The sequence below is a fragment of the Delphinapterus leucas genome, chromosome 21, assembly GCF_059928025.1.
Source record: "Delphinapterus leucas isolate spDelLeu-1000000601 "Yukka" chromosome 21, BTC_Dleu_Yukka2, whole genome shotgun sequence".
Classification (NCBI taxonomy): Eukaryota; Metazoa; Chordata; class Mammalia; order Artiodactyla; family Monodontidae; genus Delphinapterus; species Delphinapterus leucas.
Window position 1 is genome coordinate 6766587 of NC_143149.1, and position 25234 is coordinate 6791820.

Genomic DNA, 25234 nt, shown 5'->3' on the forward strand with positions numbered 1-25234 from the left:
AGAGGGAGGAGATATGGGGATACATGTTTATGTATAGCTGATTTACTATATTGGACAGCAGAAACTAACACACCATTGTAAAGCAATTATACTCCAATGAAGATGTTACAAATAAAAAAGAAAAGAAACTTGGTCCATGTTTTGTCCAGGGCAGAGAAATACAAAATAAACTTATTCCCAACAATCTATCCTCCTGCACAGCCTACTTTCCTACTTCCAAGACACAGAATTAAGACTAGTAATACTGTTACTAATAATATATTAAAGCAATTAATATTTACAGATACAAGCCACTCTAAGATCAACTATATCAAAGAAAAAAAGGCTTCTGAAGGCTGATTTTTAAGAATCTATAATTTTAACAATAAAGGCGTATACTAATCAATAGAAAATGTTAACGCGGTCCCAGTGGGAAATTTCTTCTGAGCTCCTAAAATCTGAATAATGAATTATTTAAGAACAATGTAGAACGCAGAATATTAAAACTGTGGAAAGAGCCTTAAAAGACACCCAAGAAAAATCCTTTTCATATATACTTTTGGGATTTGGATACGTGCCAGTTCACAAGTTCTATACAAGCAATACTCAGGTGACAAGAGAATACACACACACACACATTCATCTGCTAAAATATCAAGTTCACTTTGTTAACCAAGAAAACAAAAATAAAATCTAATGATGATCTTCAAAAGATGATGTGGAATCTTTTCCTTTATAATCATTGTAGAGATAATTAAAATCTGGATTTTAAATACGTATATCAGTTTTAATACCATATAACCTCTCCCATTGGGGGTCATCTCTCCATCTTTTGAATTGCCTGATCCTCGTATATGGATTAACTTGACTCCGTCTTCCCTGCATGTCTAAGCTCCTGAAGGGAAAGGGACAGAGCTTTACATCATTAACTCCCCTTGTGCTTATGTGCTGGACATAGGTGATTAGCGAATAAATGAATAAATATACAAATAAACAAATCAAGCAGTCAAATTATCAGTGGGTTCTAATATCCTCCTTGTAGCCACATAGGTTGAGTAACTTACGTCAAGCTGTTAGGATTTCTTACCTCCAGTGAGTGGTCTGGCAGGTTCTGGAGAAGAGGGCGTGGAGAAACACTCTTCTGAATATATTTGTATTTTACTTGAATTATCCAGAAGTACAATAATTAATCTTCAATTTTAAATACTTAAGGGATACATGTACACGTATGCCTACCTACTTGGTACAACAGTAAATCATACTTTCTCTTAAATGAAGAAATATTCAGAATATACAAAATGTTCTACACTGAATAAGAATATGTAAGTGCCTATAATTTGCTGGGCTTTGTTTTCGTAAAACATGTATGAAATAGTTTTAATTAATTCAACTGAAAATGGTATATCTGCTGATGACTTCAGTGAGATGTATCAATTACATCAAAATAAGATTATCACTTTCTCAAAAGGCTGCAAAACAAATCTGAAATTATAAAAGCAATTCCCTGCCTGGGGTTACAAATGAAGAAATATACAAAATACCTTCTACAGACAATTACTATAGCATTTTTGCCTGTAATTCTCCACCAATTAAAGTGATAATCCAGATAAACCCGCTACTGAAGCATGTCAATCACTTCTCCAAGCAGACACTACTATTCATGTCACCTTGTCCTTCAAAGCCAAGACCAAGCCTCATAATCCTTCCCAACTCAGAGACACAGGCAGTGACCACCAACAAACCCACCAAAGCCAGCACAGACCCCTCCTGCCATTTCTGTCCCAAGGATTAGTGCACCAAGACAGAGCAACACAGTGTCGTGAAGGCTGTAGGTTAGCACATTTCATCACAGACTGCGTGACATGAAGTACGTGAGCTACTGCTTCCCTATCAAGACACCCCCGCCAGTAGTGGTGAGCTCACAGAAACATCACACTTTAGAGACAACTCCTATAAACCCTCCCGCCCAATACTAGATGCTTTGTTAACCGGCAAAATGGATGAAAGAAATGAGTGGTAACTGGTGATATCGTCGGCTTGTTAATCAGAGTAATGGATGCCAGGAATGTTTCTCAGTTAAATTCATGGATTGGCTAAAATGTCACAGGGCCCTCCTACCCACGCATGAGTAGGCCATGTGCCATAGCTGGTACCCAGGGGTCATATCCAAGACTTGGTCCCTAAATGGTCCTATAAGAAACTGCAGGGCTGCGGGTTATCTAGTGGCCTGATGCTGCCCAGTTTCCAGAAATGAGCCCCGAGAATCCCGTCTGCCTCTACTAAACCTTTCAGATCAGGTACAGACAGTTAACTTAAAGGACAAGACCTGGGACTTCAGCTTACAGGTCTGATCTGTGGACGGTTCCCCATCTGCATGCCAATCATGTTTTATAATATCTCCGTGTCTGGAGACTTGCTTTCAGTAAGAGCTGGTAGACAGAGCTTGCAGAACAGGCCAAACTAGCCTTCATCAACCTCTACTGGCGACTATGATTCATCAAAGAGAACCTAATAATTGGACATGGCCAAACTGTTTAGATAAAGCACGTGTCTGTGCTGACATGCAATCCCATCATCCACAGCAAAGCCTCTCTCAGACCAAGGACCACAGTGAGGGCGTGGGTGTGGAAAGGATTTCCTTCTGCTCCTGCCGGTGGCCACGTGGCACCCATGGGACCACTCCAGCCACCTTTGTTACTGAGAAACGAGCATCAGCCAAGCTGTGCGCTAATTCAGGATGATGAATCGGCTTTACCTAGTTGACAGTGAAAACCGACCTCAGGTGGGCATCCGAAGAGCTGTGGTCAGCAATGCCACAGGGGGTGGAAAGCCATTTCCACACGTAAGTGACATCTAGCAGCTTTTACATACTTCCTGTCCTGCGGTGCCAGAAGTTAAAACAAGAAGATCTCCATTGTCGTGCTAATTTGATGTGGATGTATCTCCCACGAGCAAGCTCCAGTTCCAGCAACGTTTTGCAGACCTTGAGGCAAGAGCAAAGGGGATTTACTCAAACCCCACACGACTGCACAGCGGAGGAGCTTCACCTGCTCCGGGAGGACCTGCTACAGGGCACACGCAGCGGACACTAATAAAAGCCTGTAGATCTTTCCTAGGCAACATGTGCTCGATGAAAACCGCCTGCTTTGGGAGTGGTAGGCTATCTGTGTGAAACGGCATTTTCAAAGGTGAAATACATAAAATCTTATTACACGTCAGCCTTAATAAACATTAGCGATCAATTTTGATGAGATCACTCAATCTGAACCCCAATTAAGTTATTCCTCCCCCAAAGTAGAATTCTACTCTCATTAGACTTGTATTACAAAAAACTTGTATTACAAAAAAGTTATACTCAACTTTCAGTTTAGCCGATAAAAATTTTGTAAAAATGTCTTTTTCTCATTGTATAACTACCTATGTACCTTGATTTTGCCTCCTGGTCCACAAAGTCTAAAATATTTACTATCTGACTCATTACAGAAAAATTTCATTGACTCCTGAAACATATTTTAAAATGAGGTAGACCTATTGCTCTGTTGATACTGATATAGAAACGACGTATTTTTCAAAAAAACAGATTTTAAGGCAATAGGATAATGTAATCCTACGTATGCGATAAAATCCCCCTAAACATCTTCTTGCACTTGTGTGTTTGTACACACACACACGCACTCACACAATGTCTGGAAGGAAACACAACTGCTGGCTGACTGCCTCTAGCAGACACTCCCAGGGTTACATCCAAAACAAAAATCACAACTGGTTACTCCCTGCTTGAAACCCGCCCGTGGCTCATCACACTTGAAAACAAAACAAAGCCACCCCAGGCTTGTCGGGGCCTCTCTGACTGTACTTCCTGCCCGTCTCGTCTCCCTCAGCCCAGAGAGCTGTCGCCATGGTGGCTTCCTTGCGGCGCCTGTGGGCATTTTCTACCTCAGGACATTTGCACTTGCTGCTTCCTCAGGCTGAAACATGATCCCCAGCCACAAGGTACCTCTTCTCCCATGCCCAGGCCTGTGAGCCAAGGTCACCTCCTCCGAGAGACCTTCCCTAACCTAACCAGCGCCCTTGTCTCACGCGGCGCACTACCTGGCATGATGCTGACGTACACCTGCTGTCCCCTCCTCCTCACTAGGATGTAACCTCTGGGGGGCGGGGGCGCTGCCTCCTTCTCTGCCGTCTCCCTGGGAACTAGAAGGGAACCCGGGACACGACAGGTGCACAAAACCCCTGTTAAACGAACTAACAAAAAGGGGTAGATGAGGAGAGTAGGACAGGATGATTTTACCCTTTTTAGCAGTTTCTCTTACACTGAGCATGTATTTGTGTATTTTTATGAAACTAGAGAATGAAAAGCTTAGAAAGAATACAATTATTGGTTAATATGATTTCAAAGGTTATTGTTTTTCTAAAAATCAGAAGTTTCTCCCTCCGTTCTTGTTCTGTTAACGTGTATCACTGAGTGTCTTTGTAACCTCTTCTCACAACCTTTGCTGCACACTATCTATCTTAGACACTGACAAGGGTGATGAGTAAAAGTGAACGGAAACAGAAATTGAAAAAAGACTTTTATTGCAACATAAAAGATTTGCAGAGGTACAACTTGGAGTACAGAGTGGGTTTCACCGCTTCGCAATTTCAGCATCTACGAAGGTCTAAGGTAGCCCGCAGGCCATGTGCTTTTACCTGGGGTGGGGGTGGGGCTCCCAGAGAGAGGTGGGATGCCAGGTGGACTGACTGTGGACCACCTAAGACATCGGTGGGTCTTTATTTTACCACCATAAAACAAAGACCTAGGTTTAGGCTAAACAATAGGTAAGTCTTTTCCTGTCCTAAATTCAATGATTTTCTCTCTCTTGGGATGACGTAAAACAAGACCAATCTACATGTCCTTACGTTAGGGAACACAGAATATCTGATTCCGTCTCTGAGATTCAGTTACGCCAGGGCCCTGCCTACAGCCCGTGATCCCTCACCACACGTGCCCCAGACCCCTCGGGGCCCTGGACGTGGCGGTGAGCCCCAGAGCAGGACCATCACACTGTGCACAGCTCTGGGGCTGCAGAGTGCTCACACCACCTGGAAGCAGATTTTTTTTTTTTTACTTGACTTATATTTGCATGTCATTAAGCATTATTCAAAAGCTGAAAGAATACACAAGATGAAAACTGAGAACGAGAATGTAAGCTTCAAGAACGGGATATTCTTAGCTACCAAAATAATTCCGTACACTCACTGTTTTATATTAATGTTAGGCTTGACATGATTTTAAAATAAATATTTTGAAAACACATACTAACCCTAATGGAACGTAAAATATAGTTTTATGTCAAATTTTATATATTTTATAAATATATAGTAAAGTTTTATATATATCAGAAAGCTCAGACATAAAAAGAAGGTTAATGATATACAAATTAAATTCTTTTACTGAGATGATTTTGGGGAGTTCATACCCAAGGAAAAGATATGCAATACATCCGTGATTATATTTCAATCCATATAACTTCTCCAACTTGGAAAGGGTGGTTAAAATGATTCAAGGAGTAGAGAAATAATGAAGAATAAACTTGGCCTTATCGAAATTTTAACCCAATCTTTAGGTGAAGGTGGTTTAAGTTCAAGATTTCTTCACTTTTGATTGCTGAAGCCTGTCTGTGCTTATCAGCAGAAAGCGCAAAATTGTTGCTACTTTTGCTATGACATAGTTCATTACTATGGTTACAACTAAATTACAGACAGGAATATATCTATTTAAATGACGTGCTTAAAGCAAATAAATAGAAATCTAATAAGGCCTGTTACAATGAACTATTTACTTAAACAAAATACTTAAAAAATTTCTTCATAGCTAAATTGCCCAGTTTCTTCAAAAATAAATATTAACTTGTTTCCAGATTTATTTATCTTAACAGAATGAATGGCTTACACGCCTCAATTTCCCTTCTAAAATAAACGGCCTCACCATTACAAACTGAGAGTTTTAAAAGACCTCCACTCACGTGTCTCTTTGCACAGTGATGCTGCAGTGACAGGCTGCACTGAAACAAGGAAAAGCGCTCACTCTAGTCCACTGCTCACACAACACATCCAGACATCACCTTTTCTTTTCACCTATAAGACTTAGAGAAATGTATTCCTAATAACAGGTTTGACCAAGGAACCTAGAAATTCCATGGGGCAGTAAGCTGTCTATTCCTCAAGAAGTTAAAGAATTTATCACTGTAAATATCAAACATACATTCTTTAAAGTTTAATAAAAGGGAAAAAAGGAAATTTTGATTATGAAAAAGTTGTGATAAACGTGGAAGATGGACGCACTACTACATATTCTTATAGTGGAGAGACCGGTAAAGGAGGTTCACATACTTTCACTGCATCCTCAGGGTAACTCTTCCATTGCCTCTGCAGACTCTTCCACATCCCAGTCGCCTACAAAGTTTAGCTTATCGTCACTTTGTGCTTCACCTTCAGGGGAATTCACCATTTTAGAAGGAGTATCTTCTTTCTGTGTGCTTTTTATGTCAATCCATCCTTTCACTTCTTTATTGCTTCCTTTTAAAGAAGTAAAATCACCTCGAAGTCCCTTCTGAGGACTGAGTCCGTTGAGGGTATGGGGAGAGTCACTCCCGCCCGGGCGGGTGTCTTCCCCTCCCCGAGCCTCGGCCCAGGGACAGTCCCCTGGGGTTCCTTCAGCAGCAGGCGTTTCCTTAGAAGTCACGCTGCTCAAGCCCGGATCAGCTCCGTAGTTTGCAGGCTTCTGGAGACGGAAGCCAGCCTTCACCGTTGAGTCGGTACCACCGGCTGACCTGGGGCTTCTGCCGATGCAGGAGAAGTCAGCCCTTTCCAGGAGGCTGGTCCTCTCTCTCCTGGAAAGGCTCCTCATGCAGTGGAGCAGGGCAGGGCCGGCAGGCGGCTGCATCCCGGGAAGGAGGCTCTCCGAGTCCCTCTCCTTGAGGTTATCGGGAGAAAAGTAATCATCGTATGAGGACTCCCCGCGGCCCAGAGTCTCCACGGCAGAGCTGCTGGCGCACTTCGGGCTGTTCTCCAGCTGTAGCCGGGGCGCGGGGGGCCACCTGAGGGACCGCCTCTTGCTCAGTCTCTCCTCCGGGGGTGGACTGGAGTTCGCCGACACCCTTCTTCTCGTGGCTGAGGGGCTCTGGGGACATGAAGGGCCCCCGGCGGGCTCCTTTGTTACAGATGGCGTAGGAGACAGGCCCCTCTTCTCATCAAACACCCCCTCAGCCGGCTCCCGTGCTGGCTTCACGTCGGGGGTGATGACTTGGCCCGCAGCAACCCCCTGCCGGTGGGTGTCTCCCTTGGAAAGACTGCCGGGGGACTGGTGAAGGGTTAACTGACCAAAGGAGCCGGGAGATGCTGGCGGACGGACACTTCTCGTTTTCAACACAGCTGAGGAAGCACACGCAGCGCTTTTACTTGCATCAAGGAATCCTCCCAATTTCCTCTGCTGAGTCCCACATCCAGAGCTCCCACAAAGATCATCAAAAGACAAGTGTAGAACACCAGCAAAGGAGTCCTCTGGAAAACATTAATAGAGAGCCAACTTTTTAATGGCTCACATTATCGCAAGACTAATTCTCAGTCCGCCCATAACGTGATAACGCGACCCTCCCTCAGCACGGCTCCTGCCTCAGAAGGGCGCCACCCACACCCGCTTCTCACTCCTGGCCAGCGTTTCTAACCAGGGGACCCGGGCTTCCCCGTGCGCGTGGAACAAGGTGGGGTCGGAGAGGGAGTGCTGCTCTGCATGTTCACACACCCGGGCGCCTCGCTCCACAAACAGCGTCCGCACCCCGTCACTGAGGCCTCGAGGAGGCCAGGAGTCCGAGAATGAAGGACCACTGCGTTCAGGCTCTAGTCAACCACCATGAACTCGGCTGCCCAGACTCCCTGCTGCCTGCCAAAGGCCTCACTCTGTATTCATATTCCAGGAGCCGCCTGGCACATCTCAGGGCTCTGGCTCTCCACGCACCTTCCTACACGTTTCTTGAGGGTAACGCGAAGCTCTGCCCAGCTCCCGAAAGCTGCCTTTACACTTCCCCTGCTCCACGCTCTAACCTGGATAAACACTACCCTTCCTTCGAAACCCACCTCGGACGTCAGACCTCTGCAAATCCTCCCAGACTTCAACAGCTCTGCTCTCGCACATCCTCCTCTGCTACACAGAATTCCTTTAAGAGCATGTGTATCACCGCCCTGTGCTTATACTCCTATCTGCCCCCCTCCCTAGCCTAGAGGCCCCCAGCACAGACACTGCTTTCTGGAATCTGGAGCCGCTGGCCCAGCACTGGCTCCTCTGATAGGAGCTCGGCGCTTGCTGAACAGATGGAGGACCCCCAGTTTATAGGATCTCCACACCAGAGGCAACAGAGATGTCTTAACTTACTGACTGACACCACTAAGGCTCTACTTTTAAAGAGGGAGGAGAGGGGCAGCCCCCAGGGAGCAGAGAGGAGCCCAGCGGGCGGGTGGTGCTGCGTGTCTCTAAGTCAGCAGCTGGAAACATAGGACGTGTTTAATTTTAGCAGCTGAATAAGCTTAGCTCACTTTTCAAAAGGCTGGCAAGCAGCATGACACAGCATAAGAGAGTAAACTCTGAGGTCAGACTGCCTACTTCGAAGCCCGGCTCAGCCGCTCACAAATGGTGTGACCTCTTACGAGCTGTCTGACTTCTCGCTGGCCGGGCTTTCTCACCGGCAGGAGGGGGACAACGACGGGGCCTGCGTCATGGGGCTAACGGGACAATCAGACGAGATACAGACACGCGAGCAGCGCCCACAGCACAGCCAACGATGAAACTGAGCTAGTTACTGTTGTCACTTGTTTCCAACTTATAGGCAACACATGCATCAAGTATGAAATAAAAAGATGGCGATTACTTAAGATACGTGGGCAAATAATTTCAATACACACCAAAGAGATTAAAGAATAAACCATGCACAAAATGAAGCTTTTGTGAAAATAATTTTACCTGAACACAAAGAATCATGTGAAAGGTTCAAAGATGCTTCACACAGAGAGTTAACGGTGTTATCGTCAGACTTTTCAACGATCTGGGAAGCTGAAAACATAATCAAAACTCCTCATTAAATAACAACTCTGATCTCTGGCAGTAGATGAAGCCAATACTAGGTGCACTCATTCCACTCTTGTGGCACTGACACACCCACCCACCCACACACACACGACTTATTCCTAATACGTGCTATTCTAGAGTTCTTACTCAAATCCATTACAGACGATGAGAATCATTAAAATATAATTTATACAAATCATATCATAAAAAAGGCACAGAATCCTAGGATAATAAAAGTTGGAAGGGCTCTTGGAAAGTCGGTCGGCCTAGACCTAAGCAGAAGCTCGATACGGGTAGAGAACCTTTCAGTCAGTCTCACTTCTCAACGATCAAGGCTTTTCCCATGATGACCACAGACAGCTGCCTCTATGACCAGAGCGGTGGTTCTCCACCAGGGGCGGCCTGGCCCCTGCAGATGCTGCTGGACGTCGCGGGTGGGGCTGCGGTGGACAGTGAGCCATGCTGCCGGCATCTAGTGGGCAGGGGCCAGGGATGCTGTGGATCACTCTGCCAGGCACAGGATGGCCCCAGCAACAAAGAACCACGCAGTCCCAAGTGTCCGGAGGGCGGGGGCTTCACAGAAAAACATCCAGGAGATCAGCGATTCAACAGCTAAGGCCACAGGCATCACCTTCAAAGGCTGTGCATGCAACAGAGCACAGACAAGAGAGAGATCTCGGTCTCACGGTCAGAGATTTTTTTTTTAATTAATAATTAATTAATTTATTTATTTAGTTTTGGCTCATTGGGTCTTTGTTGCTGCGCGCGGGCTTTCTCTAGTTGCAGCCAGCAGGGGCTACTCTTCGTTGCAGTGCGCGGGCTTCTCATTGCGGTGGCTTCTCTTGTTGTGGAGCACAGGCTCTAGGCGCACGGGCTTCAGTAGTTATGGCACGTGGGCTCAGTAGTTGTGGCCTGCGGGCTCTAGGGCACAGGCTCAGTAGTTGTGGCACATGGGCTTAGCTGCTCCGCGGCATGTGGGATCTTCCCAGACCAGGGTTCGAACACGTGTCCCCTGCGTTGGCAGGAGGATTCTTAATCACTGCACCACCAGGGAAGTCCCCAGAGATTTTTTTTTTTTTTTTTTTTGCAGTACGCGGGCCTCTCACTGCTGTGGCCTCTCCCATTGCGGAGCACAGGCTCCGGACGGACGCGCAGGCTCAGCGGCCATAGCTCACAGGCCCAGCCACTCCATGGCATGTGGGATCCTCCCGGACCGGGGCACGAACCCGTGTCCCCTGCATCGGCAGGCGGACTCTCAACCACTGCGCCATCAGGGAAGCCCCCCCAGAGATGTTTTTTGAGGAGACTTAAAAGGATACACTTCTGAGAAAACTTGGGCGAACGATTAGAAAATGAGAATAAACCAAGATAAGAAAGGTAAGCACACAGATAACATTTTCAACTGCTGAATTTAAACTTAACTGCGGGAGGCTGTTACATAGCAGAATTAACACTGTAAAGTAGTGGAATAAAGTTCAAGGCAAATTAGTTTGCACACATATATAATGATTTGTCGAAACAATCTGGACAGTCCCCTGGAACACTGCTAGTTACCTAGCTCAATGGCCATTCCCACCTGCCTCTTGCAACAGAGCCTGATTTTATGAGTGCAGACACACACCCTAGTTAAGACTACTCTTCAGTCTTGCTTGCAGTGCCCTGCAGGTGACTTGTATTTTGTTTCCTACTTCCTAGGCTAAAACTACCGCACTCCCCTTAGCTATGCCATCCTGAATGCCACTGCCCATTTTAAATTAAACTGGCAGATTAAATTAGATGTACAAACACAAAGAACTGTATTGTATTTCTTGGCTCATCCAGAGTGGTGTTTTGCCTTTGTAGCTCCTGGGCCACACACGGTCGCACTTAGCTTGCAAGCAGGAAGAGCCACAGGACTGCGCTCTGGCCAGCAGAGCTCGGCAGCGGCAGCGGCAGGAGCTGGTGAGGTTGCTCACAGGGAGCTGGCTCCAGGGAAGCCAGGCAGGAGGTCGGGAGCCCACTCTCCAAGACACCACAGAACAACCTCCCCGAACCCTGCCTGCCTCTTTCTTTGGCAGGATGGAGAAACACAACTCTATCTAAGTGCAGCCATTGGTTTTTGCATTTATCCGTTATCGGCGGCCACAACTAACCTTAACTGATACACATGCCCATTGCATAAATATAGATATAAATTCAGGACAGATGAAACAACTAACCTTAAAAATAAACCATACAAGTAATAGCAGAAAATACAATTTTGAAAGCTTGTGGTGGAGGAGTTCTAAGCGTCACAGGAATCCTAGAGGCCAGAAGGAAAAGACAGACAGAGCAGATTTGTCTACCTTAAACATAGTATTTCTGTTTCGCAAAAGTCACTGCATTATGACAAACAACAGAGTTCGTGTATCTTAACCTAGTTTCCCAAGGGTGTGAAACTGCAGTTCTTATAAACAGCTGGCAAAGGGTAAAATGACACAAACTTTTTGAAGGGCAATGTGACAATATCTACCAAAATTTTTAAATTCTGCCTTTATGAATTATTATTGCGATACATGAAATACAGAGGAACGTAAAGATTCATATAGAAGCATGTCCACTGGCGTGTGGGTTATAACAGTAAACAGTGGGGGGGAAAGCCTTATGTCCAGAGAGGAAAACGGTTACAAAAGAACAAGAACCACCATACCGTGTAGTTAAAAAGAATAAAAACTGCAGCGCTGTTTCTAATAAAGAAAAACTGGGGGAATTCGCTGGCTGGTCCAGTGCCTAGGACTCCTGGGGCCTGCAGTTCAATCCCCTCCCTCATCGGGGAACTAAGATCCCGCAAGCTGCACAGTGAGGCCAAAAATTAAAAAAAAAAAAAAGAAAGACAAAATGGAAAGCTATCCAGCAACAGACGGATGATTCAATATCAAAAGTCTAGACTACTATGCGACATCTTTAAAACTTAAAATAAAAAAAGATGCAGGTCCACACCAATACACTCTTCAGTAAAAAGAGAAAGCTGAAAATGAGAGGTATGCCATGATCCAATTGAGGTAAAGAAAAGTTACACCACCACAGAGGAAAATACAGAAGTCTTATCTTTTTCATGTGTACACAGACGTGTGACCCACTGAAAAAGATCTGGAGAAACACATCAACATAAAACATGCGTTACCCAGGGGCAGAGGAGAATGAGGTGGGAACCAAGATGGATGTTTACTACAAACGATGTACTACCGGTCAACGTTCTGTATATTACTTAAAAACTTTCAAGATAAAAGAAATAAAGGAAAACAAACTGAAGCATTACTTAATCTAAAGCAAACTCCTTCAAAAGAGGGGCCCAATTAATTAAAAAAAAATCCCAAATATATGAAAAATTACAAAGGAACAACAGGATTTTAAACCTGGAGAAAACTACATACCCAATATACTCTTTAAAAATCTTAATAAAGCATAAGATTTTCTGGAAGAAAATATCAACAAAGTCTACGCTGATAGAGGTAAAAAAAAATGATTATAATCTAAATTAACTAAAACAGCTATGTAAAGGGAAAAAAAAAAACCCTTTCCACAATTTATTCACCTACTTTGTAATTTCCATCGTATGGAGTGTCACTTACAGGTGGGGGAAAGATTCTCCCGTTTCTCCTTCATCTCCTGCAGTCTCTTCTCCATTGCACTGTGGTGGCCACTGCAGATTTTAACTGTGGGACTGTACACCAAGGAGCCATTAGATTCAAACAAGAGAACAGGAACATCATTATCTGAAAAGAAACAAAAATCCAGTTTTAATCTCAAAAAAATGCCTTCCTCCTTCAACAATATGATTCCTCTTAAGGACACCCCTGTCCCCTACTCCATGGGTTCCTCTTCCCCTTTTTGTTTTTTCTTTTTTTTTTTTTTTTGCGGTATGCGGGCCTCCCACCACTGCGGCCTCCCCCGCCGCGGAACACAGGCCCCGCGGCCACGGCTCACGGGCTCAGCCGCTCCGCAGCACGTGGGATCCTCCCGGACCGGGGCACGAACCCGTGTCCCCTGCATCGACAGGCGGACTCCCAACCACTGCGCCACCAGGGAAGCCCTCCTCCTGCCCTCCTTTCGACAGACACACACATAGACCCGCACGTGAACTCGGCGGCAGGAAGGAGGTCAGGGGATCCTTGGGCCGTGAAGTAAGGGGCTCAGTGGTGGGGTGAACAGTGGTGTGCTTCCTGGAATCCACACCTTGCAGGTAATGAAAGAACTTTAGGACCCTGACCACCTGTCCCCCCCGCCCCCTTAAAAAACAAACCACAAATCATTCAATAGCCTCTCCTTTGCAACTCTTAGGCCTGCACAACTTTTACTGCACTTCTGGCAATATGCAGACATACGTTAGTTGAATCTTTAATACCTTATAGTTGTAGTTTTTAAAAGACAATTCAGACATGAATTTGGTCTAAAAAGAGAACTTTTTTAAAGCTATCATTACCATTTTGCTGAATTCTTTCCAAATACACTATCACTGGTGCAGGAAAGATGGCCAAATGGCAGAGGTATGAAGGCTGACAGCAGAGAGGGGCAGAGCTGAGGTGAGGCTGCAGGACAGGCAGATCAGATAGGACGTGGTCGGCTGCAGGACACGTGAAGTACAGGATTTTACCCTAAGTATCTTTTCCTTAGGACGACACTGAGGACCGTTAAAGCCCGGGTGGGGCGGCCACGTGAGCTCGGACGTACACCCTTCTGACTGAAGCAGGGAGGTGGAGGCTAAGGACACAGCGGCTGGAAGGCCAGCCAAGGAGCTGCCGGACACCCACATGGGGTGCTGCAGGCTTGGGAGAAGAGGGCAGAGGAGGAGTTGGGAGACCACTTCAGAGCAGGTCTGGGGTCCAGGCGGGTGACAGGCACCAGGGCGGACAGATGCCAAGGAGAACTCCACGTCTGTCTGGGGCAGCAGACCAGACGGTCATGTGGGATTTGTCAGGGAGGCACCAGCACAGCACTGAGAGACTCGACTCATCAAGCAGTGGGATGACCGAGCGCAAGAACAAAGGATTCAGCCAATGTTCTGGAAAGGCATCGTGCGGCACTGCGCAGGCTAAAGGTTCTGCTCAGTTCTGTTGCTGCAGAAGTACAGACACAAGCACCGGGGACTGACCTGCATTTCTCAGCTTACCCGCAGTGGTTTTCTGCTGCTGCAGCTCTTTAGCCATTTTCTCAAACTTCTTTTGCAGTCTTTTATCATTTTCTGGTGTTTTAGGAATAAAATCTTTGGGCTGCATACACTTGCGCTGTACAAAAAGGACATAAAAATAATACTGTATTGCGATTGTGTAAGACAGGAAAAGAACCCTTCCATACACATTCCTGATATCTTTTGTAACATCCATAATACAATCTACTTAAAGAGATATTTCTCCACCATATGTGAATTTGTAATGTTTATTCTTCCTATAACTGTAAGAATATGGACAGAATTTTCAGACTGAATAAAGAGCTACACACTAAGTAGCTATGTTTTCTGAGGCATTTTCAGGACCCCAGCATTCTTAGTTTCCATGAAGATTCTTAAACAAAATTAGTCTCCTTTTCCTTATTTTTTGCTACTTTTATGTCTATCTCCCCCCTCCCTAAAAAGTCATGACACAGTAATAAAACACGAAAGTAATTATTTTATAACCACCAAAGAAGAGAACCATAATTTAATCTTGTCTTACTGTCTTTACATCACAGCAACTCCATTCAGCCAGTAAAAAACAAAACCTGTGACCACACGTCCAAAGTGTAGGGAATGAGGAAACCTCGAACACGTGATGTCCGGGTCACCGTCTCACCCTACCGTCCTCATGTCTCCTAGCACTTTTTACACCGCAGGCCCCCAGGTCCCCTGCGGAAGAGCCCATTTGGGCAGGCTGCCACCGTAAATACAAAAGCTGAGCTTGACACCGACTTCACCTACAGTTACTCCTACACCCGAGGGTCTCTGAAGGACGCTAGGGAAGCGTGTCTTCTGTCCAGGCCTCTTTAGGCGTCCAGCCCAAGTGTGTTCACATGCGTCCCGGTCTAAAGGAAGAACTTCTTAGCCATTCAAGGCTGCTGCTACACTGGGCTCTTGTTCAGCACCCTGCTCTATCTGTTAGTAATGCACTCATTCATCATTTAACAAAAATGTTACTGTGTGTCAGTCACTGGTCTTGAAACAAAGAAAGATCCCGGCATCAGGGAGCTTATACTCTATGAAGGAGTGACAGAAAATACACATGACAAATAAGTAAACTACATCGTGTGTGTGTGTCAGGAGGATTAGTTCCAGCAGGCCTGGAGCTGGCCTGAACTGTTTTTGCCGAAGTACCTGGAAAGCATGCAAGGCACTAATTTAACAGTGTTGCTTTGTAACTATGGGCCCCTGGTGCTCGGGGAGTTTCTACCCCCAAAGCTCGTGAACACTGCCCATTACCAGTGGGAGGGCCCCGTCTCTGGCAGAGGTAATGCAGTTAGAACAGGGGCAGGGGACCAGCATGCGCTCTGTGGACTCGGGAGCACTGCCACGCGGGGTTCTGGGGTCTTCGCGAGAGTCTGGCTGCCCGCACTTCTGCAGTATGTTACCAAGGGGCAAGTACTACAATAAGGAAAAAGCAGGCCGGGGGCTCAGGATGGCTGGCATGGTGGGAAGGACCTGCCACTGTAGACAGGGGAGTGAACCACCGCTTAGTGAGAAAGGACCAGCAGTACAAAGCCCTATGGAAGTCAGAGAACCATCTGTGGATGGATGGGGGGAAGTGTGTTCCAGACAGAGGGACAGGCAATGCAATGGCTCTAAAACACAAACAAACGTGGTATGTTTGAAGAACAGCAAGCAAGAGGGTCAGGCTGGCAGCAGAGTGAGGGGAGCGAAGCAGAGACCCTCCCCAAAGACCAAAAGAATAAGGTCTGGAGTCAGGTTTAATCTGCAACTGCATTTGGAGAAAGGAAGGAAAGGGAATGCTTGTAGGGACTAATAAAACCTTAAGTGGTGAAGGGTACGAGCAGACATTATTAGTACTTCAGATTAGGAAAAATTTAAAAGATGACTAACATCCAGCATTGGTCAGTGTTAAGAAAAAGTACCCTTGTGCACTGCTGGTGGAAATGTAAGTCCCTTTCTAGATATTCCGCTTGGAGAAATAAACTCAAATACATCACACAAACAACACACTTCGTAAAAATCGCCCATGATCTAAGGGTGCATGAATCCAAGACACATTCACGCTGTTTAACACAAAGTAGAAGGAAGTGGAGCCATGTACACACACTGACATGAAAACACACGGTTAAGTGAAGAAGAAAAAGCAACCCACCAAATAGTACACGTAGTAGAACCTCGTTCACTCAAAGCACATGTACTGAAGACCATCTGATCAGCAAGGACCCAAGTCAAACTGAAAAGTGCTTATTTTGAGGGAAGGGAAATTAGGAACGATATGTCTGATCTGTGTTCACTCAACGTACTACCAGCTGCCGCTGGTCTATCACAGTCATGAGACGCTCCATCTCACTACCGTCCGACACAATCTGGATGGAGACAAGTGAGTTTCCATCACTGCACGGGTGCGTTCCAGCTTGTCTGAGATGAAATGTGATGGAGACACAGGATTTACTATTTCAGAAAACTTGGAGACATCCATGGGAATGTCTTCCCTAATCTACAGCTCTCCTCTGCCTCACTCAGTGTGGAGAAAGTCTGTAAATCTTCTCTCCAACAGGGATTCTCACATGACAATAAAGTGACTGATGTCACAGCGAACAGTTTACCCTCAGATACAGAAATCAATTAAAACTTTTAAATAATAAAAAACCAAAAGGGTTGTGGTTCAAACGTGAACCAGACCTCAGAGGAAAGCAGCATCTTTATATTTGCACAGATTTTCTGTAATAAATAACTGTGTACACTTAGCTATTTCTGTCTCAGACTTTTGAGATTTTCCAGCCAAACAGATCAAATGTATTTTACTACAGATGTTAAGAACCTGAATCCTGAAGTAGTTACCAGAGCACCTGAAAGGGTGCTAGTTTCTTGGCAACTTTTAGTTCTCCTTTGGGCAAACAGTCTCTTCCATTTATCACAAACTACATCAAAGCATTCATGGGATAAAGTAAGCTCTATAACTCATTAAAAAATGCTGTGTGAGAAGAATAATACAATCAATAGCAATATTAAGACAACTCTTGAATATATTTCTAAAATTTTTTTTTTCTAGGAAGAAAAAAATGAATAAATTGATGACTGCCAGAGTCCACACTGAAGTCCCGTACTTACTTTTTTTTTCATTAGGCTTGGTAGGTGCTCATTGGGATTAGCTGCAGGGAACAGCGATTCATCGATGTGCACTCCAGCTGTCCTGCATCTGTGTGATCAAAGCGAACGGTCATGAGCATGTTCTATTAGAGTCACACAACATTAAATCTGCACACGTGTCAGTTAGCAATGAAAGAAATCCCTACACAGGTCATTCTAATAGACATGTCCTTTAACATAAGTACATTTATTACCAAACACAAAAGGCAATACAAATTCAATTTTCCAAAACCTTCTCTATTTGTTGTTTTTTAGTGTAAGAGCAGAAGAGAAATGAGAGGCAGGTACAGGAAGTACAATTTTTATGCAATAATTTGAGACCTGCAACACTCCAAAATGATCACTGTGTGGCACTCATAAAGCACATGCTATTAAATGCACAATTTAAGAGTAAACAGGCCATAAAATGAATAATCTAGAGCTAGAAGGGTCCTAAAGAAATTGAAGCCAGAAAGCTTATCTATCCTCCAAAACCAAGTTCTCCTTCCTGTGTGTTTCTGTCAAGGCACCACCATCACCTGGAGACCTAGCTCTGCGGTCCCAGCTACCCTGAGCTGTACCTCCTGCTTCCACAGCCCGCCTGTCCTCACATGTGCCATTTCCCCTCCTGCATCACCCTTCACCTCCCTACCTGCCTTGGGAATCCCTCGACCATTACCCACTCCTAAGCATTCAGCTGCTCAAATCTAAACGATTACAATGATTTTCTAAATGATCTCCTTCGCTATGGTTTCTCCTCTTCTGATTGATTCATATAGTACTGAAACATTAATCTTAAAACATTTTATTCATCTCTCCATAACCCAGATCAATCACTCCCATGTTTACAAAATCATGTCACCAATCTAAGTCTTTTTAAAATAAGGCCACTAACCCCATCTCCAACTATATTTCATTAGACTATTACTGTTCAACATTTAGTACACAAATAATAGCTGAAAATATAATAAAATACAGTGCAATAAAAAAAGAATGAGGCAAATCTATCCCTAATGATACAGAAAGGTCTCTAAAATAGGAATGAAATGTGCATGCGTAGGGTACTGTGCAGCGAAGTATTTCTCACTCTAAGTCCGGAAGGTGACACACCAAAATGTCAGCAGCACTCATCAGCCGTGACTCTCAAAGTGTGAGCAGAGAAGACGGCTGACGTGAGTCAGGACTACTGCCGTCATGACAAGGAGGCATTCCCGGCCTGCCCACTCCTCACCCTCAAGAGCACACGGCGGAGCTGAAGCGAAATGACATGAGTCATCCCCACACACCAGATGCAGAAGCAGATATCAGAAGATATTAGAAGGCAACTGTCTTCTATTAAGCCAGACGTGAAAGAAATTTTCAAAAATGTAAAAAAAAAAAAAAGAAGGCAGCACAATTATTAGGACAAGAGAAGAACAGCAAGGTGGAGCAGAAGCCAGACGGCACAGGTGACAGGACAGGGTCAGGAAAGGCTGCAGGTCAGAGGCCACCACCAGGCTGAACCGGATGAGGATGCAGACTTGGGAGGACGCAGATCTTCTGTCTGGAGGAAGAGCAGAGACAAAAGCACAGCGAAGTGAAGAGGGTGATAATTTCGGGAAAACATCCAGCATTCGGCGTGAGTGAAGTGAATGAACAGGAGTCAGGAGACCAGTGACAAAGATGACACCCTTGTCCTGAGGGCTCCAGGGCCCGAGAAGGTGTCAGGGGCCCTGGACAGGTCCCTCTGAGGGACAAGTTCCAGGACAGGGTCACCAAGACCAGCCAGGGCTAGTGGGGTAGGAGACGCCAAAGATTTCAGCAAGGCTGTGGGGCTGGGCTGGGGACCCGTAACCGAGCAACGCTTAGGAGTAAGAACAGCGCACGCCTGGCCTCTGGTTAGAGCTGATGGGCTGAGCACATGTCTCTCTCCTCCGCCCGCCAAACCCCAATCAAATGACAGTAAAGGAAAACAGAAGGACACAAACCAACAGAAGTAAAGAGCAGGTAAGAGAGAATCTGGGGGATTGAAGAACAAACAGGAAACCCCAGCCTTGCAGCTGGGGGCAGTGGGTCGACCAGAAGGGTCCGGATTCCTCTCCTCGCACCTCAAGGGAGGCCAGGGTAGGTCTGAAGAGCAGCAGCTCTACTCCTAACTGCTGCACCCCACTCGCTCCTCCAGCAGAGCAGAGGTGATGGGTTCTGTCCTCAGACGCCGTGGACCGAAGACACACTGGACTAAGGACACCAGGCCCAGCTCCGGTGGGACAAAGACATGCAGGAAACAAAATGTATTTGTGGTGCATCTTCAGATTCAGCTAAAAACCACTTTCACAGTCATAATAACGTCAATAAAACTACTGATTTAATTGAATGCGTACACTGGAATAATGAGAGGATTAAGAATCATGGGGGGGGTGGAGAGTATGTGCACGCGGTAAATGCATGTACATGGGGACGTCGGGGTGTGTCCCCCAAAGGCAGCTAGTTGGAAAGCTAGCCTCACCTCCACACCAAAAAGTCATTAGACAACATCAAAACGAACATCAAGGCAGCAGTGGAGCCACAGTAATGAGGAATCCGGAGGTAAGTCAGAGCTCTAGAAAGAGCTGCAGGAGTGGAAAGGTGATGCCTCCAGAGAACAGGAGCTGGGGATTAAAAGGGACTAGTGTTTTTGCTGTAAGCCTCGTAAGACGAGCTGGTTTTCCTCTCTGCGGTGTGTGTGGGACCCTGCTCTCTCTTCCTAACAGGACAGCAATGGGAAACGAAGCATCCTGATTCAAAGGCAGGACAACGGCACCACAGACCAAGACGGAAGATGGAGTTTAGAAGCGGTTAGGAATGAGTTCAGTTCTGGACGTATTTAAACCCAGATGACTCATCCAAGCAAATCCATCTAGCAGGCAACCCCTTACGTAGCTCTGACGCTTAGGGGATGTACTAGGATAAAGACAGATGTGGGTAAAATTCTAATCCCTCACCCAGGTCCTGAAGGAGCAGGTCTCTGTCCCAAAGCTTCCTTTTCTCACTAGACTCCAGGCACTGACCCTCCGGCGTTGTCCTGCCTCGGGCTGGACCTTCTGCTCCCAGGACACAGTCCCCCAGTTCAGGGAAAGACTAGCTCCTTTGCTGTCTTTTTTGCCTCAGCTCAAAGCTCCCCACTGACTCCAAAAGCCCCCCGGCCCCCCCAAAAGCACTCTGCCCAAGCAGGGCAACCCACCCCAGGGGGCCTCCTGTGCCCTCCAGGGCCTTACAAAACCTTTCTAGCACTTACAAAACTTGTCTTCCTCATTAAAAGTATGTTCCGGGAAGGCAGTAAATATGCCTGTCTACTTAGAGCTGTAACCCCAATGCCCGGCAGAGAGTAAGCACTCAAAAATATTTTCTGAATAATCAGTAATCTGTAGAAAGACAAACACTGTTGAGCTCTTTATCTTACACCATACGTGTACACAAACACCAAAAAGAAAAAGAACAAGAAAAAAAAAAAAAAGCTCAAAACAGATCACAGAACTAAACGCAAAAGCGAAACCTAAAGCTCCTAAAAGAAAACGCACGAAAAAATTCATGCTTCTGAAGCAGGCAAAGATATTCAGAGAGGATGTCAAACATAAAGCACAAAAGAAGAAAACGAAAAACTGGACTTCAACAAAACAGAAAATTTGTATAGTTTGAAAGACACAATAAAGAAAACAAAAGTCTCAGACTGAGAGAAAATAATTACAATATGTGAATCTGCCCAAAGAAATTAGTATGTACAGTATATACAAAAATCACATACAACTCAATATTAAGAAGACAAAAACCCAATTTAAAAAAAAATGGGCAAAGGATTTAAACCAAAGACAATACACAAAGATTCACTAAGCACATTATCTTATGCTCAGCACTCGACATCAGGAAAATATAATTAAAACCAGATGAGATCCTCACATTTATGGTTAACTGATTTTTGACAAGAGAGTCAAGACAAGTCCCTGGGGAAAGAACAACGGAAGTCTTTTCAACAGATGGGGCTGGGACAACTGTGGGACAACCACACGAGAAAGAAGACATCAGACCCCGACCTCACACCGTACACAAAACTAACTCAAGATGGACAAAACCCTCAATGTAAGAGCCGAAACTATACAATTCTTCGAAAAGAGATAGTAAATCTTTGTGATCTTGGATCTGGTAATAGTTTCTTAAATGATACCAAAGCACCAAGAAACAAACAAAAATAAATAAACTGGACTTCATCAAAATTAAAATCTTTTTGCTTCAAAGGAAACTGTAAAGGAAGTGTAAAGACAACCCACAGAATGGAAGAAAATATTTGCATATCGTATACAATATGGATATATGTGAGACAGCCATACAACGGAACACTATTCGATCATAAGCAATGAAACTCTGACACAGGCTACAGTATGGATGGATCTTGAAAACATTAGGTCATGAGAAAAAAGCCAGGCCCAAAGCTCACATACTGTATGATTCTGTTTACATGAAACATCCAGAACAGGCAAATCCACGGGGACAGAAAGGAGACCAGGGCTACTCTGGGCTGGGCAGCACAGAGGGATCAGTGATGCAAAGGTTTTCTTCTGAGGTGATGAGAATGCTTTCAGCTGATTGTGGTCGTAGCTGCACAGCTCTGTGACTATATTAAAAACCACTCAACTGTACACTGGCTGAATTTTATCCCAAAAAACTGCTACAAAAAATAAAAAACCACATGAATACCACTACACAGCCACTAGAAAAGCTAAAATTAAAGACTGACAAACTGCAAGTGCTGGTGAAGACTCGTGCCCTGATCGTAGGAACGTGAAGTGACACAACCGCCTTGGAAAACAGTGTGGGTAACGACCCAGGAGCATGAAGATATACAAGGTCACACACACGACTGTTCATGGAACTTTACTGGTAACAACCAAACATTGAAAACTACCCAAACGTCCATTAACAGGTGAATGGGTAAACAAACTGGTATATCCATGCACTAGAATACTATTCTGCTATAAAAGAAATGAAATTATTGACGGGGGGACGATGGATAAATCATGGATAAATCTCAGCACGGATAAATCTCAAAAACATCACGTTAAACGAAAGAAGCCAGGCACAACCTAACACATGCCGGATGAGTGCACTTACAGGAGATGCTGCAACAGGCAAAGCTGATCAATACTGACAGGGACCAGGTGATCGGGGAGTGTGCTGGCGGGGGCGGCGGGGGCGGGAGGGGGGGGCAGGGGGGAAGCCGACAACAAAGGGACACAAAGGAACCCCTGGGGTGATGAAAATGCTCAGTGTTTTGACTGTGATGGTGGTAGCATGGGTATGTACCTTTGTCAAAGTTCAGTGAACTATATACTTAAAATGGAAATATTTCATCTTATGAAAATCATTTTTATAAAGTTGATTTTTAAAAAACCAACTAATCACCGAAGCCTGTAGGAAGCCTACAGCTAAGAGCTGGGCAGAATTATGGATCTAATGAAAAGAGATGAGAAACGGGCAGCAAGGATGGAGAAGACCAGGAGAGAGAGGTTTCTTAAGGATGCCTCTTTTTAAAAAAAAAACCCTTTGATTTTACCAATTTCTGCCTCAAGCAGTGTTTACCAGCTCCCCCCACTCGGGAGAAATGTCACCCATTTTCCACTGTTATAAGCAACAAAGTAGCCAAAAAGGGGTGGCCGGAAGCACCCGGATAGAAGACTCGGATGGGAAGACCTGGGATCATCCCATCATCACTGAGACGACGGGAAAGTTATAACCGGCAGCGTCATGAGGCTCAGTCAGCTCCTGAGAAGCCTCACTCTAGCCTGGTGGGGAAGCAGTACCTTTCCCCCCACTGAACGACTGAGGAAACTGAGGCTCACACAAGACCATCTGCCCGAGTTTACAGAACCACCGGTCTCCTCTACTAGTCAGTAACCTGGAAAGGCTCGCCCCATCGGGCTGGAGGTGCGCCTGACCCCAGACTCCCGACCACCCGCCCCCATGGGGTAGGATGGAGCCTGGCGTGGACATACTCCCTGAACCCACTCGGTTGAACGTCGGTCCTTCCACGATACAAACATAACGTGCGCCCACACGCGGAGGAAAATATTGAAGCCTCTACCTCGAAACCACGTTTATCAGGCACTCAATCAAAATCTACTGAATAAACAGAAAAAGCTCACCAGCTGCATTTCTGCTTTTCTTCAGAAATGTACAGTGATGACATCATCCCCCCATCTAGTGGTTAAGAAGAGAAGAGTTTCAAGAGATGGCCCTAAAAGCAGGACGAGCCTTCCGCCTCTGTTTTCTGGCTGCCACTCTCAGAGCCCTGGGCTCAGCCCAGCACGTGAGCCCTGCCCTGGGAAGTCCTGCCTGGGATCCGGGGCCGAGCGGTGGGACCTGCGGCACTGCCCGCCCTGCCTGCTCGGGACCCCGACGCCCGTCCCAACCTCAGGACCGGCCACCTCAAGCCCGGTCAGTAAGTCATTAAGCACAAGGGTCTTAATGCCCAGCAGAAGGGCAGGGCGCTAAGGAGAGACGAAACACCGGGACTACCGGGATGGCAACTTTGAGGGGGCGCCAGGCTCCAAGCACACAGTCCTGACAGAGGGTTCAGGTCTCGTCCCCACCCCTACCAGCGGCGCACGGGAGAAGGCGAGGGGTCACAGAAGTTCGGGGAGCAGCGCTGCGGGCAGAGCACCGACCGCCGACGGCGCACGCGGGGAGCAGCCGGCCCGGTGGGCGCCACAGCCCGTGGCCTGGATCCGCGCTCCAGGCTGCTTGCTGAAAAGCGATCAGAGGAGAGGCAGGATTTGACAAGGCCGTAAGGGGAGAAAAGAAGTTTAAGACCTGGATTCGAGGGAGGGGCACTGGAGGGGAAACACTGGAGCAGAGCACGGAGCAGCGCCAGCGGCGCCCAAGAGCTAGCGAAGGGTCCAGGTGCGCGTCCCTCGGGCGCCTGCGCGACGCGCACTGCAGCAGCAGCTCGGCCCCCGGCCCGCCCCGCTGCGCCCGCCCGGCCAGGTCCCGGTCCTCTCCCAGGAGGGGGCACGTCACTATGCCCACCGCTGCTCACCGATCTTCAAATGAGAGCGTGTGCATGCCGGGGAGACATGAACGCCTTCCGAACAGGAACCGGACGGACGGGGAGAGCTTGCGGCTAGAAACTTTCCCAGCCCCACCCCCGCTAGGTTCCTCCTGAGGACTGTCTTGAGGCCTCGGTTCCCGAAGGCCCGCTGCTCTCCACGCGCAGCCCCGACTGCTCAGGCCACGCTGAACCCCGCGGTCCCTCCGCCAGGAGCCTCCGGACGCCCACCCCGGGGCCTTTGGATTTGCCGGTAAAAGGCCAACCACCTCCATCCGGAACCGTATCAGAGAACACGCTGGGGAAATAAAAACCCCTGGCACAAAGTAGGGACAATTTATGTGACTGGTGTGATGACCCGCCTTAATTTGTCAAATCCCAGTACACGCGCCTTGGTCTATCACAAATACTTCTGTCAACAGTGAAATAAGGCTTTAAAGCAAAGTATCCTGGCCAGGGCCGAAGTGCAGACCCCTGTCGAGTGGGGTGGGCACGACTGCCTTCTCCGCCTGCCAAGTGCTGCGTCAAATGCGGCGCAGACCAGGGGGCACCCAGGACAGCAGAGCACATGTCTGGTGCCCAAGTGGCCTTTCCCCCGCGTGTGTCAAACAGCAAAACCGCTTCGCAGTGCCATGTCATGAGCTAGCGGGAAAGGCAGCTTTGGGCTGGAATCGCAGGTATCCGTGGGAACTCACTGACTCGCTATACGTGGATGGCTGCAGAAACAAATGCATGGCACCGATACAGGTACATATCACCAACTCTGCCCACAAGAAGGCGTGGGACCAGCACCCCTTGGCAATGAGCATGCCTACCACCCAGATTTTGGATTCAA

At 46.5% G+C, this 25234-nt stretch overlaps 1 protein-coding gene across 1 annotated transcript in view; it reads right to left on the reverse strand.

The window, feature by feature from the left end:
• MCPH1 (microcephalin 1) overlaps positions 1 to 25234 on the reverse strand; it is a 232917-nt gene that overhangs the window by 192084 nt on the left and 15599 nt on the right. Inside the window, 6 exon segments of the mRNA XM_089903583.1 lie at positions 6352 to 7521; positions 8975 to 9064; positions 12670 to 12813; positions 13521 to 13661; positions 14208 to 14322; positions 17328 to 17415. Coding sequence (XP_089759709.1) covers positions 6352 to 7521; positions 8975 to 9064; positions 12670 to 12813; positions 13521 to 13661; positions 14208 to 14322; positions 17328 to 17415 — 1748 coding nt within the window.